The sequence below is a fragment of the Ostrea edulis genome, chromosome 9, assembly GCF_947568905.1.
Source record: "Ostrea edulis chromosome 9, xbOstEdul1.1, whole genome shotgun sequence".
In the NCBI taxonomy this organism is placed as follows: Eukaryota; Metazoa; Mollusca; class Bivalvia; order Ostreida; family Ostreidae; genus Ostrea; species Ostrea edulis.
In genome coordinates, this window is record NC_079172.1 from 44,925,462 (window position 1) to 44,936,719 (window position 11,258).

Consider the following 11,258-nt stretch of genomic DNA (forward strand, 5'->3'; position numbering starts at 1 on the left):
AAAAGTTTTACAACGACAACAACGACGACAGACAACGGATAAATTTTGATCAGAAAAGCTTGAGCCTTCGGATCGGGTGAGCTAACAACATCCTACGCAGAATTTTCGAAAGTTTTTACCCGCGAACAAGACTACCCTCAAGTCCACATGTTTGTCACATGTGTGTAAACAGCCTGAGTGCACCTCAGGAAGTAGCCTGATCTACCAACATCAAATAGTTCCTTTATATGCAACTGATTATTTCCGAAAATTACACAGAATTTCCTAATCAGGGGTACAACAATTATGAGAAAAGAAGAGGAAATGAGAAGAATCGCGCAGGAGAAAAGATCATTCTTCTAAATATATGGAACTACAATTGCTACAATTGACTAAGTTCATTTTGAATGGACAATTACCGGTGTGATACCTTTACACATTAGATGATCGATCCCGATGCCGGCTTATTTTGTAGAATATTGAATACATGTATACCTTTCTGTATGCAGAATGTTTATTGATACAGTAGCTCATATTTTTAAAATTATTTTTAACCCCTCCCCCTCCCAACCTTTCAAATTTTCTGTTCCAAACTCGGCTATATCCTATTTTACTCGTTTACCATACCAAGAAATTCCTAGCAAAATCTACGGTATAGAAAAACCGTTATAAATCAGTGACCGCAATTAAGAGATAAGCGACGGCTACTATTAATCAGCATGTAATATGGTCCTATTGAAGCCAACGAATTCAGACCGGACAGGATTTCTTGGTATGTATATATATATATATATATATATATATATATATATATATATAGCTTATCATGTAACAGTAACGGCAGAAAAATAGAATGACTAATGTTTCCACCATTATTATTTAAAAAAAAAAATCGGAAATCTGTAAATAGACTTGATGAAGAAACCAATTCTTGACAGTAAATACATATATTCTAACGAGAAGATAATATGTCTTTAGCCTAACTGTGCTAAAGCATACACGTTTCCATTATTCAGAAATCCAGCTCTCTCTTCGCCTGTCCAGCAATGTTGCGTGTACTGTGAAGAACCTGATTATAGTGAACGTTACATTTCACAGTGTTTTACAGATTTCTTACAAATTACTGTCTAATGATAAATGTTTCATTTATTTCCTATGTTCCTTTGCTGTTTTTACAATTTCATTCAAAACTATTATATAGCATTAGTGTACCTGAGGCAGAAATATTTTGGAGATGTCATTATTCGTTGCGGAATCCCAAGTCAAAATGGCGTCATCCCACTGTATCGTAAGAAAACCGGACGTTTCTAGCTTCTCGTTTACTTCATCAACACCAATGATACTGATGAGATTAAAACTGACGTCTAGAATCACCGGTAATGATTGGTCCGCCACAGGCCGAACTCTCTTGTCGTAATCTGAGAGAAGATTGTTGACGAGAGCCTTTACCTGGTGAGGAGTCTGAGCAGACACTAATCCACAAACTGCTAACACGAGGTACAGAGAAAACGCCATCACTTTAGAATGGAAACTAGCTAAACAACGATCAGTAATAGAATTATTTCATGAAGATGTATTATATAGGAGTTAGTTAATACTCAGTACTTTAGAGGTACGCTTTGTTCAATGACAAGAAATGAAATGGAAAGAAACTTTAAAAATATTTATGTACATCCAAAATCAAATAGTGCGTGAAAAGGAATATAATCAAGATTGAACTCCAGTTACCCTTACGGATATAAACATAAGCTCACTAAAGTTTAGACATGTTTTTAATTCCACGTGCACAAGATATTTGATATTTTTCACATGTATCGATGTAGAACGAGCAAAGGTGATTTGGAGAAAAACTCAATCAATTAAAACCCTCTTCATCATATTGATATGTTATGTGAAAATTGTTCTCTACCTATTACATGCCATGTATCCCAAACTCGGAACTCAGTTTTATGTGTATGCTAAATATTAGTTTGATTAAATATCATTTTGATTTAATCAGGAGGAACATACATGTTTTCCTTTCAAGTTCGCATCCTGCATTGTTGCATGAAAGGTGAAGATAACACACAGTGATAAATTGCATAATTCCCACAATGAATACAAAAGAGATACTTTGGCAAACACGTGCCTCTGGACATAGTAGAGGTGGGATCAGGTATTGAATCGAATCATAGGTTTTGTTCTTTGATTTCCTCAAGATCATTCATTTGGAAAACCAGGCAGACTCGGTGAAAGTGTCTGTTGTTACAGTTGCTGATTAAATTGACCATATTCAACGGCGAAGATAACGAACAGTGATCAATCTCATAACTCTTATACAGAACACAAAATAAAGAGTAGGGCAAACACGGACCCCTGGGCATACCAGAGGTGGGATCAAGTGCGCATCCCCTGTTGACCTGTCATACCCGCCATGAGCCCTATATCTCGATTGGTTAAACGGAGTAATCCGTAGTAAAGAATAGCCTCAATTGGTATGACACATTTTACCCAATGACAGGTTGTATTGATAAATTAGATCGTTATAACGACCTACATTTTGTATAACCCAAAGTGATATTTGGACGATACCCCGAGGTAGCTTAGCCTCAATATGTACAAGCCATCGATGCTTGTGCATATTAATACGATGTTTAGTAAGCATGTCATACATGTAGCTACAAGATAGCGTAGTGTGTTATTTTACTGCTTTATTTACATAAACCACATATTATGAAACTAGATGTATGAAAAGGCGATGATAACGAAAAGTGATCAATCTCATAACAGCTATAACGAATACAAATATTAGAATTGGGTTAACATGGACCCCTGTAGACACCAGAGATGGGATCAGGTGTCTAGGAGGAGTAAGTACCTCCTGTTGACCGGTCAACCCGTCATTATCCCAATATCTCAATCAGGTAAACGGAGTAATCCGTTACCATTCCAACGGAAAATGAACAAATTGCAGTAGTTGAAATAGCATTAAAAGGTATTCAATGTTCGAGGGCTGTTCGATATGTAATGTGTATTGTACCACAGCACGATAACGCTTTGCACGATTTCGTGGATGATGATACTCTTGAATAGCTCTATTCAATACTTTTCCAACGGTTCTAAACTTATAGTCATTTCAATAGAACCAGTCGTTGACCACTGTTGTAAAAATGGTTTGGAAACGGGTTGAGAATATTGATGAAATTAGAGCTTAATATATAAAAGTTCGCACACAACTCTGTCACTCGGTAATGCACATTTTTACTGAATTGGGGAAACGTATGGGTCTGATAAGGTGTCTTATGAGACAGTTCGTACGTGGAGAATGAAATTCCTGACTGGCACAGAGTCCGGCAAAGATGCAGTAAAATCTGGCCGACCTGTGACTGTAACAGGCAAGGTAAATGTCTCAAAAGTCAGGGAAATAATTGAATGTGATGGCAGATACACGATTCGTGATATTGCCAAAGCTATTGGCATATCGCTATCACGGGTGCATTTCATTTTGAAGCGTATTTTGAAAGTACGAAAGATTTATGCCAGATGGATACCGCATATATTGACAGATGACCAAAAACGGGTACGAGTACAAACCGCTAAGCAATTGCTCGAAATGTTTCCCAAATTCAATCAAAGAAATTTGCAAATATTGTTACTAGTGACGAAACATGGGTTCGATATTTCGAACCAGTAAGAAAAATTCGAAACAAATATGGCTAACTAAACACGGTAGAAGGCCTGTAGTTGTCAAAAGAACCATAAGTACAAAGAAGGTTCTTTTTTGCATATTCTCATGTGATGGTATGACCGGTGCCGAAGGGCAAAAGTGTTACAGGTCGGTATTACCTAGATGTTATACTAAAAAAGCTCAAGAAATATTATCATACACGACGCCCTGTGTCAGGATTTAGGCATGTTCATCTACTCAATGATAATGCTCCATCACATACATCTGAGGCTGTGAAGCACTTTTTGAGTCGGAGAAGGTTACCATCTTGCCACGTCCACCATACTCTCCAGATCGAGCCCCGTGTGACTTTGTTCCTTTTTCCAAAACTTAGAAAGTTATTATCTAGTCGTCGTTGCATGTCCCGACAAGCCCTTCGCTCAGTCATCAGTCAGTTCCTCAGAGGTCTACTTAAATCAGCGTACCGCGACGCATTTCAGAATTGGATTCAGAGATTGAAATTATGTATTTCAAACCGTGGAAAATACTTTGAAGGGATGTAATGCTCATTTCACTATTTGAGTCGAATGCTTTTGAGATATCGTACAATACACATTGCATATCGAACAATCCTCGTATAATGAAAGGATAGTGAACAAATTTGAAGAATTTAAATCAACAAAAAATTTTATTGTTAAATAATGATGAAAGTGAAGTAGATGAAAATCACTTGACTGGTAAATGATTAGAAGCTGACGTTTTTGCACTTGAGACTTTTTTGAAGCGTTATAATAATAAAATAAGAAAAATCTAAATTTCTAAGAATGTGTGTGGTAAATGATTTTATTTTCATATTTTCATAAAGACATAGTAATTGTAACTTTCTTATCAAGAGATTTGTATGAAAATATAATTTCTCTTTAAAATATTTTAATGAAACATGCTCTCTTCCCATAGACTCCAATGTTAAATTCTAGGTGAAAAAAAAATCAAGCATTTAAGATAATTTCGAAAGTTCCCATGGTGGATTATTTTTATTTGATGAAACCGTCAAAATGATACCATGATTACAAAAATCCCACCATCCATTTACTAGATATGAAATAAGATAGTTTTACATTGAATACTTTAAATTTTGACTTAATATCATGTTGCAGGATTAACAAAATTCGATGTAACTTTCTTGAAAATGTATGGCATAAAGCCTTGTCCTCTCTACCTAGCGTATTACTCGCCTCCAGACGTCCCTAATATATCAAGACAGTAACCACATAAATGTATTTTATCATATCTGGTCAATTTAACCTAACAAAACTGCACACTTTATGTAAAAAAAAAAAAAAAAAAAAAAAAAAAAAAAAAAAAAAAAACCCAAACCCAAAAGAGCATCAGCTCGACAGCTTTGGTTATAGTAAACTTTGGAAAAGATGAGCACGTCATATTGAAGCATTGATTGATTTAAAATGAATTATACCACTTTCATTAACAGAGTTATCGTTCTTTGCTCAGCTGAAGGATAACTCACACTAGTAGTAAGACGTTATAAAACACACGATAACTGAACTGACTCTTTTCAATGCTTGGAGGTATAGCATAGTCTACTACAGACGCAATTCAAAGAAATGATTTTGGGTAACTGAGTCACTCGGATAAACAATCAAAATGCAGCTAACACAACAGTTGCATTAGAATGATTGGAAGAATTCGAGTGACAGATTGAGATTGACGGACACAATGTAAGGGTATGACTGGTGGATACAATATAATAGGGGTGTGACTAGCAAATACGATGTTGGGGTTTGATTGATTTAGATAACGTTTAGGATGTGACTAATTTACACAACACAGGGAGGTATCGGGGGGGGGGGGGGGGGGGGGTACTACCACAATGTTGCAGCGTGACTGTTGGCGATCTCTAATCGGATAGTTATAGAACAACTAAAGACATAAATTAGTTTACGGTAAAAATGGTATTGATTGATTTAATATTGTTTAACGTCCCTCTCGAAAATATTTCACTCATATGAAAACGTCACCACTGCCGTTGAAGGACTGCAAAATTTAGGCCTATGTTCCGCGCTTATGGCCATTGAGCAGGAAGGGATCTTTATCGTGCCACACCTACTGAGACACGGGACCTCTGTTTTTGCGGTCTCATCCGAAGGGCCTCCCCATTTAGTCGCCTCTTACGACAAGCGATGGGGGTTCTGAGGACCTATTCTAACTCGGATCCACACGGGGTCGGTAAAAAAAATTGTATAGAGACATTAGATACATGTATGTGATAAACGGCTCACGGCGGGTGTGGTCGGTCAACAGAGGATAATTACTCCTACTAGAAAGGAACCTGATCTCATCTTTGGTATGTCTAGGGACCCGTGTTTGCCTCATCTTAATTTTGTATTTTTATAGGATTTATGAGATTGATCACTGTTCGTTATCTTCATTTGTTCATGCATTAATTTGTGGAAGAAATGGCAAGCAAACCACACAAGAAGTAGGTGGTTTATATTCTCTCAGCTTAGAAAATAGACATAAGATCAAAACAGTTTATAGAACCAAATTCCAACAGTCAGATGGATAAGCTGTTTACAATTGTCAATTATTATATACGATTCTTGAATATAGCTTATCATTCACAATAGTTAACGACTTAAAATTATAATATACAGATGGATGACCCAGTTCTTCCGATAGATATAATCTCGTGATATATGAAAATGTTTTAACAACCCTAAAGTATGGTAAGCGAGTGTATACATATGATAGCTGACGCGCCATAATATATCATCTCCATTAATAAACTTGAATTAGTTTTATGAAATGAGCGTGCCATAGATCAGTTTTAAGTTTTATTTAAAGAGAGTCAAACTATGAAGCACGTACATGTACCTTGCAGGCTTAAGCTATAAAGGTGAAGATAACGAACAGCGATCAATCTCACAACTCTTATAAGCAATACAAAATAGGGAGTTGAGCAAACACGGACCCCTGGACACACCAGAGATGAGCCCTATATCTTCATTTGTAAAATTTAGTAAGCAATCAAAATAATCTCACTATCAACGAACATCAGATGTTTCTTCCACTGAATATATTTCAAAAAGATCCATTAATAAACAAGAGTCCCATGTACTTGACCATCCTCCTTAGTATCCCACACAAAAACATTACATGCATATCAGAAAGGTGCAATTATTTTCAAGTAGAACAATAAACTTATAACGTTACCTAGCTAATCATGTTTTGAAAATATTAAAACTCCAACTGAGTTAATTGCATGTATTAATTATGCAACGTCTGTAAAAAGTATTAGCATTTAAAAAAATCGTCTTTTTATATCGTTTACAAACACGGTTGAAAATAACCATTCTAATTTTAAAGGTTCTATTTATATCAAATCGGTAATCAAAGCTTCATATTCATAATGTGCATTATGGATATTGTATACATAAAATCATCAATAGTTCTATTGCTGATAAATAAAATAAAACCAATTACATGTACATTATACTTTTTTATTTTTATCCATTTATTAAAGATTTAAATGAAACGAAAGTAGACTAACCTGTTTTTAAATACACGTCATAATTTTTTTTATTAGTAAACATCATGGAGAATACTGTGGACAATGAGGAGTATTTATCGTGGGTTAAAGTAACAATAGCCCCCTTGTTGTTTATATTATTTACTTTGAAGGGACTTTGGTCAAGTCAGACAAACAGTGGATACAAGTTGATGTAAGTATATATATGTATTGAAACCAACAAGCATACTTCAAAGAGGAATAAATATAGCTTGGTATAGAAATCTAAAAATATCTTACCTTTTTATAGACCAATTTAAACTACCGTACTATAGTATACGTATGTAAAAGGTAGGAAAATAATTAGTCTTCAGATGAAATAACTTGTGTGTATGATAGTTTGATGTATGAATAGAGATTCACTCACTAGTAACAGCAGGTTAAGAATAAAGTTTTAACAGTTTAAGCATGTTATACTCCATATTAAATCAAAACAGAAAACGTTTTATCAATTTTTTTTTATGAATTCTGATATGCCTTGTTTAGGTACCTTTTTTCTAACGGGAATGTGGCACAGATTGTATCTTCCATCATCTTCATCAAGGTATTTATGATATAACATGTATTAGTGAAATGATATTTCTTTCTTACTTTTTACATAATGAACTGTTATGACTAGTTAAAGCTGATTTCATTCTTCCAGGTCTTCTTTGATGTGATATGTTTAGTTTTCGGTACCAAAGTAGTTCGCCGCAAGATTTACAAACCCTTCAAACCCAAGAAGTTTACAATTCTTCTCACAGTTTTACTGGTATGTCATCTCCATCCCTATATATCAAGTGAACTTCTTATTCAAATTCAATGTTATATGAGATACCTACTAATTACGCATTTTTCACCAGACTTTCTCTACGGCTGATTGTCCAACCGAATTAGTCAGCCATGATGGACCAAATGGCGAAATCGTTTGTTGTAAGGGGATAGCATGTGCTCCAGGTACTAGTGACTGTTTTGTAAATAAATAAAAACATATATGTATGTGTCAAAGCTAATACATTTGGTTCTGTTACATGAAGTTAGGAATTCTATATTCTGTACACGCTTCAAGTGATACAATGATACATATGAAATACAAAATATGGATTGGCCAATCTGTTGTATATTTCACAGGCATTTGCATAGCTCGTATTGTTTCCTTACAAAATGAATCTCTATTCCGGAATAAAACTATAAAAAATGAAAGAAAGCCAGAGGCAATGTGTCACAATAAAAAAAATAATAAATGGATAGAAGTACAACTTGGAATACAATCATGGTTATTTGAACACAGGAAACTATGTACAAACTTGCCGAGTAAACAACACGGAAGATTTCTGCTTGCCATGTGGACCCCACGCCTATCTTCCTGATGCTACAGACTCCAACTTTCCCGTGCCTTGTATCCCAGCGAAGTGTCCACCAGGTATCTTAAAGATAGTGCATTCAGACTTAATATACATGAAACGGACGACGATAGTAAGCCGTCTCATATATCCTGTAAATAATACAAAACTAAGGGCAGGTCAAACACGGACCTCTGAGATGAAACAAATGCCCAGGATGGGTAAGCATCCCCTATTGACGGGTCACACCTGATGGGAGACCTCTATCTTTATCAGATAGTAGGAGTATTCTGTAGTTAAAATCAATATGTAAAGAAGGCATAACAATTGGTATGAAAGCAGTTTAAAAACTGATAAGCAGAATATGCCCTCGCGTATCGAATCAGTGGAGACATAAACACCACATGCTGGTGATCGTTGACTATTGTTACATAATCATGTAAAACATCTCATCACGGCAAAGAAATCCTAGAGGTGATAATGTTCCTGATATAATATAAATATCAAAATAAATGTTTAAAACCAGAATTCAAATTGTGCCTTGTTTTGTACAGTAATGTATAAGTCTTACATTTTTATGCATTGATAGATACAATAATGACAACTGCCTTTCCAAAAGCTGGGTGTAGAATGTTGTGTAAGTGCGATACTGGAAGAGGTTATTTCGGACCCGATCCTTGCAACTGCAAAAGGTACGTGAAATTACCGAAGTAGAATAACCTAATGCTCTCTCGTGAAAGGTGAAGATAACGAACAGTGATCAATCTCTTAACTCCTATAAGCAATACAAAATAGAGAGTTGGGCAAACACGGACCCCTGGATATACTAGAGGTGGGATCAGATACCTATGAGGAGTAAGCTCCCCTGTCGACCGGTCACACCTGCCGTGAGCCCTATATCTTGATCAGGTAAACACCCTGTAGTCAAAATTAGTGTGCGGCTTAACAATCGGTATGAAACATGTTAGACACAAATAAAACTAGACCTTAAAAACAATGTACATATCATGAAAAGTTGTTTTTGAATGAATATTTTTAAACACCGCCGTTATAAATTTTTGTTTTGCCCTCACCCATCTTCACACTTTCTGCAAAGAAAATAACAGGCAAAACAATTGTCAGTACTTCAGATTACCGACAATATTTCCTAAGCACTTCTCGTGCGAGTAACAGTACATATATCAATATTAATGAGTACCGACAGAAATTATCATACAATTACATCATAAGTAATTATCAAAACTTATCAGTACCAACTGTGTGATATCAGTAATCAGCAGCATTTATCAGTACCAAATGGCACTCTCAATGTTTTTTTTCGTCCAATAGTTTGTAGTACCATTAATAATTTTGTAGCATTGCCAGAATACAATAATTATTATCATTAGTACGTAAATCCAAGTGCAGGTAACCTCTCTTCTTCGTTTCTAATTGTTCTTCACTAATCCTTGATTTTTTAATCCACTCAACCATAAAAATGAACGATGTTCAAAGAAGCATATTATTCTATTCAATTCTTAACATTCAATTTCAGCTTGTTTCCAAGATACAAAGTGAAAACAAAACAGCACCAAGGTAAGGGTTTTTATTACTACATTATAGGGAAACACATGGGTTTTTATCACTACATTATGGGGAAACACACAGGTTTTGAATACATGAAGTCGTTAACGTGATCATTTTCTTTTTTCTTAAACACCTTGGTGAAAAAAGAGCAACCTACCTACACTTTGTCTAAATTTGTCATATATATATATATATATATTTGAAGCGTGAACAAGTTACAATTATTGTAGTGATCGGAAAACGAGGACGGGATGATTACTCCATTAAACCAGCTGTGTAAGTACAAGTGACTTGTAAATACAGTGACAGACTGGCATTGCAATCATGTAAGTACAAGTGACCTGTAAATACAGTGACAGACTGGCATTGTAATCATGTAAGTACAAGTGACCTGTAAATACAGTGACAGACTGGCATTGTAATCATGTAAGTACAAGTGACCTGTAAATACAGTGACAGACTGGCATTGTAATCATGTAAGTACAAGTGACCTGTAAATACAGTGACAGACTGGCATTGTAATTAAATACTGTAAATGATGTCTGATCCAACTTTGTGAGTGGGAATGGACTGGGAGGTGGAACTATTCATTTTGAATTTTCATACAGGCTGTTCATCTCGATTACTGCTGGGATTATAGTACTGGTGTGGTGCCTGTACCTACTATACGACAGACTGCATCAGGGTAAGTGGGAGACTAAATTTCAAATGCACATGTGTGGTAGCTTTAACTCATTCTATGGTAATAGTAGTTACTGCTGTGTGATATCATTGCATGTAATGCTGAAGACAGCATATCGATACAACGATAAATCATGCTATTCTACTTTATTTTAGAACGTGTTCAACTGCCCAACGCATAAAGACGAATCTCTGACGGATGGAAATATGAATCATGCATTTACTAATCTTCCTAAACAGTTTGCATTTAAAATGATATTCTACATGTATATAACACAAAGGTATATTTTGTTTGAAGATTTTTAAGATGTGTGATATATACAAAAAAATATTGTCCCATCATTTGCGTACTTACATGTACTCATAATCACAATTAGCTTTAGTCATCAAATGAATAAAATAAATCAAAATATTCAAAGCACTGTTTTCATTGTATTATTATAATCAATATTGTTACATGTATATAGATCAGCTCGCA

The 11,258-nt window shown here is 35.2% G+C and overlaps 2 protein-coding genes across 3 annotated transcripts in view; one reads left to right on the forward strand and one right to left on the reverse strand.

The window, feature by feature from the left end:
* Positions 1-8,164, reverse strand: part of LOC125658231 (acetylcholine receptor subunit alpha-like) — a 16,103-nt gene extending 7,939 nt beyond the window's left edge. Inside the window, exon 1 of one of the 2 annotated variants that reach the window (XR_007363660.1) lies at positions 8,033-8,164. Coding sequence is in view for 1 of the 2 variants with exons in the window: in XM_048889409.2 (XP_048745366.1) it covers positions 1,192-1,494 (303 nt within the window). In the remaining variant the exon portion in view is untranslated. Of the gene's footprint in view, positions 1-1,191; positions 1,613-8,032 lie in introns of those variants that run through there. The other variant, XM_048889409.2, reaches the window with a different exon arrangement.
* On the forward strand, positions 7,209-11,198 carry LOC125658236 (uncharacterized). Its single transcript, XM_048889421.2, has 10 exons — positions 7,209-7,365; positions 7,698-7,755; positions 7,855-7,962; positions 8,054-8,147; positions 8,482-8,613; positions 9,123-9,225; positions 10,068-10,108; positions 10,330-10,375; positions 10,708-10,784; positions 10,937-11,198. Exons 1-10 carry the CDS (start codon positions 7,238-7,240, stop codon positions 10,960-10,962), a joined length of 813 nt encoding a protein of 270 aa, XP_048745378.2. The 5' UTR covers positions 7,209-7,237; the 3' UTR covers positions 10,963-11,198.
* Positions 11,199-11,258: the final 60 nt, after the last annotated feature.

What these genes read in the sequence shown, in the direction of transcription:
- LOC125658236 (XM_048889421.2), top strand. Translation starts at nt 7,238, where the DNA reads ATGGAGAATACTGTGGACAATGAGGAGTATTTATCGTGGGTTAAAGTA. An exon ending in GATCCTTGCAACTGCAAAAG is followed by an intron (nt 9,226 to 10,067) that starts GTACGTGAAATT and finishes ATTCAATTTCAG; the next exon opens with CTTGTTTCCAAGATACAAAG. An exon ending in ATACGACAGACTGCATCAGG is followed by an intron (nt 10,785 to 10,936) that starts GTAAGTGGGAGA and finishes ACTTTATTTTAG; the next exon opens with AACGTGTTCAACTGCCCAAC.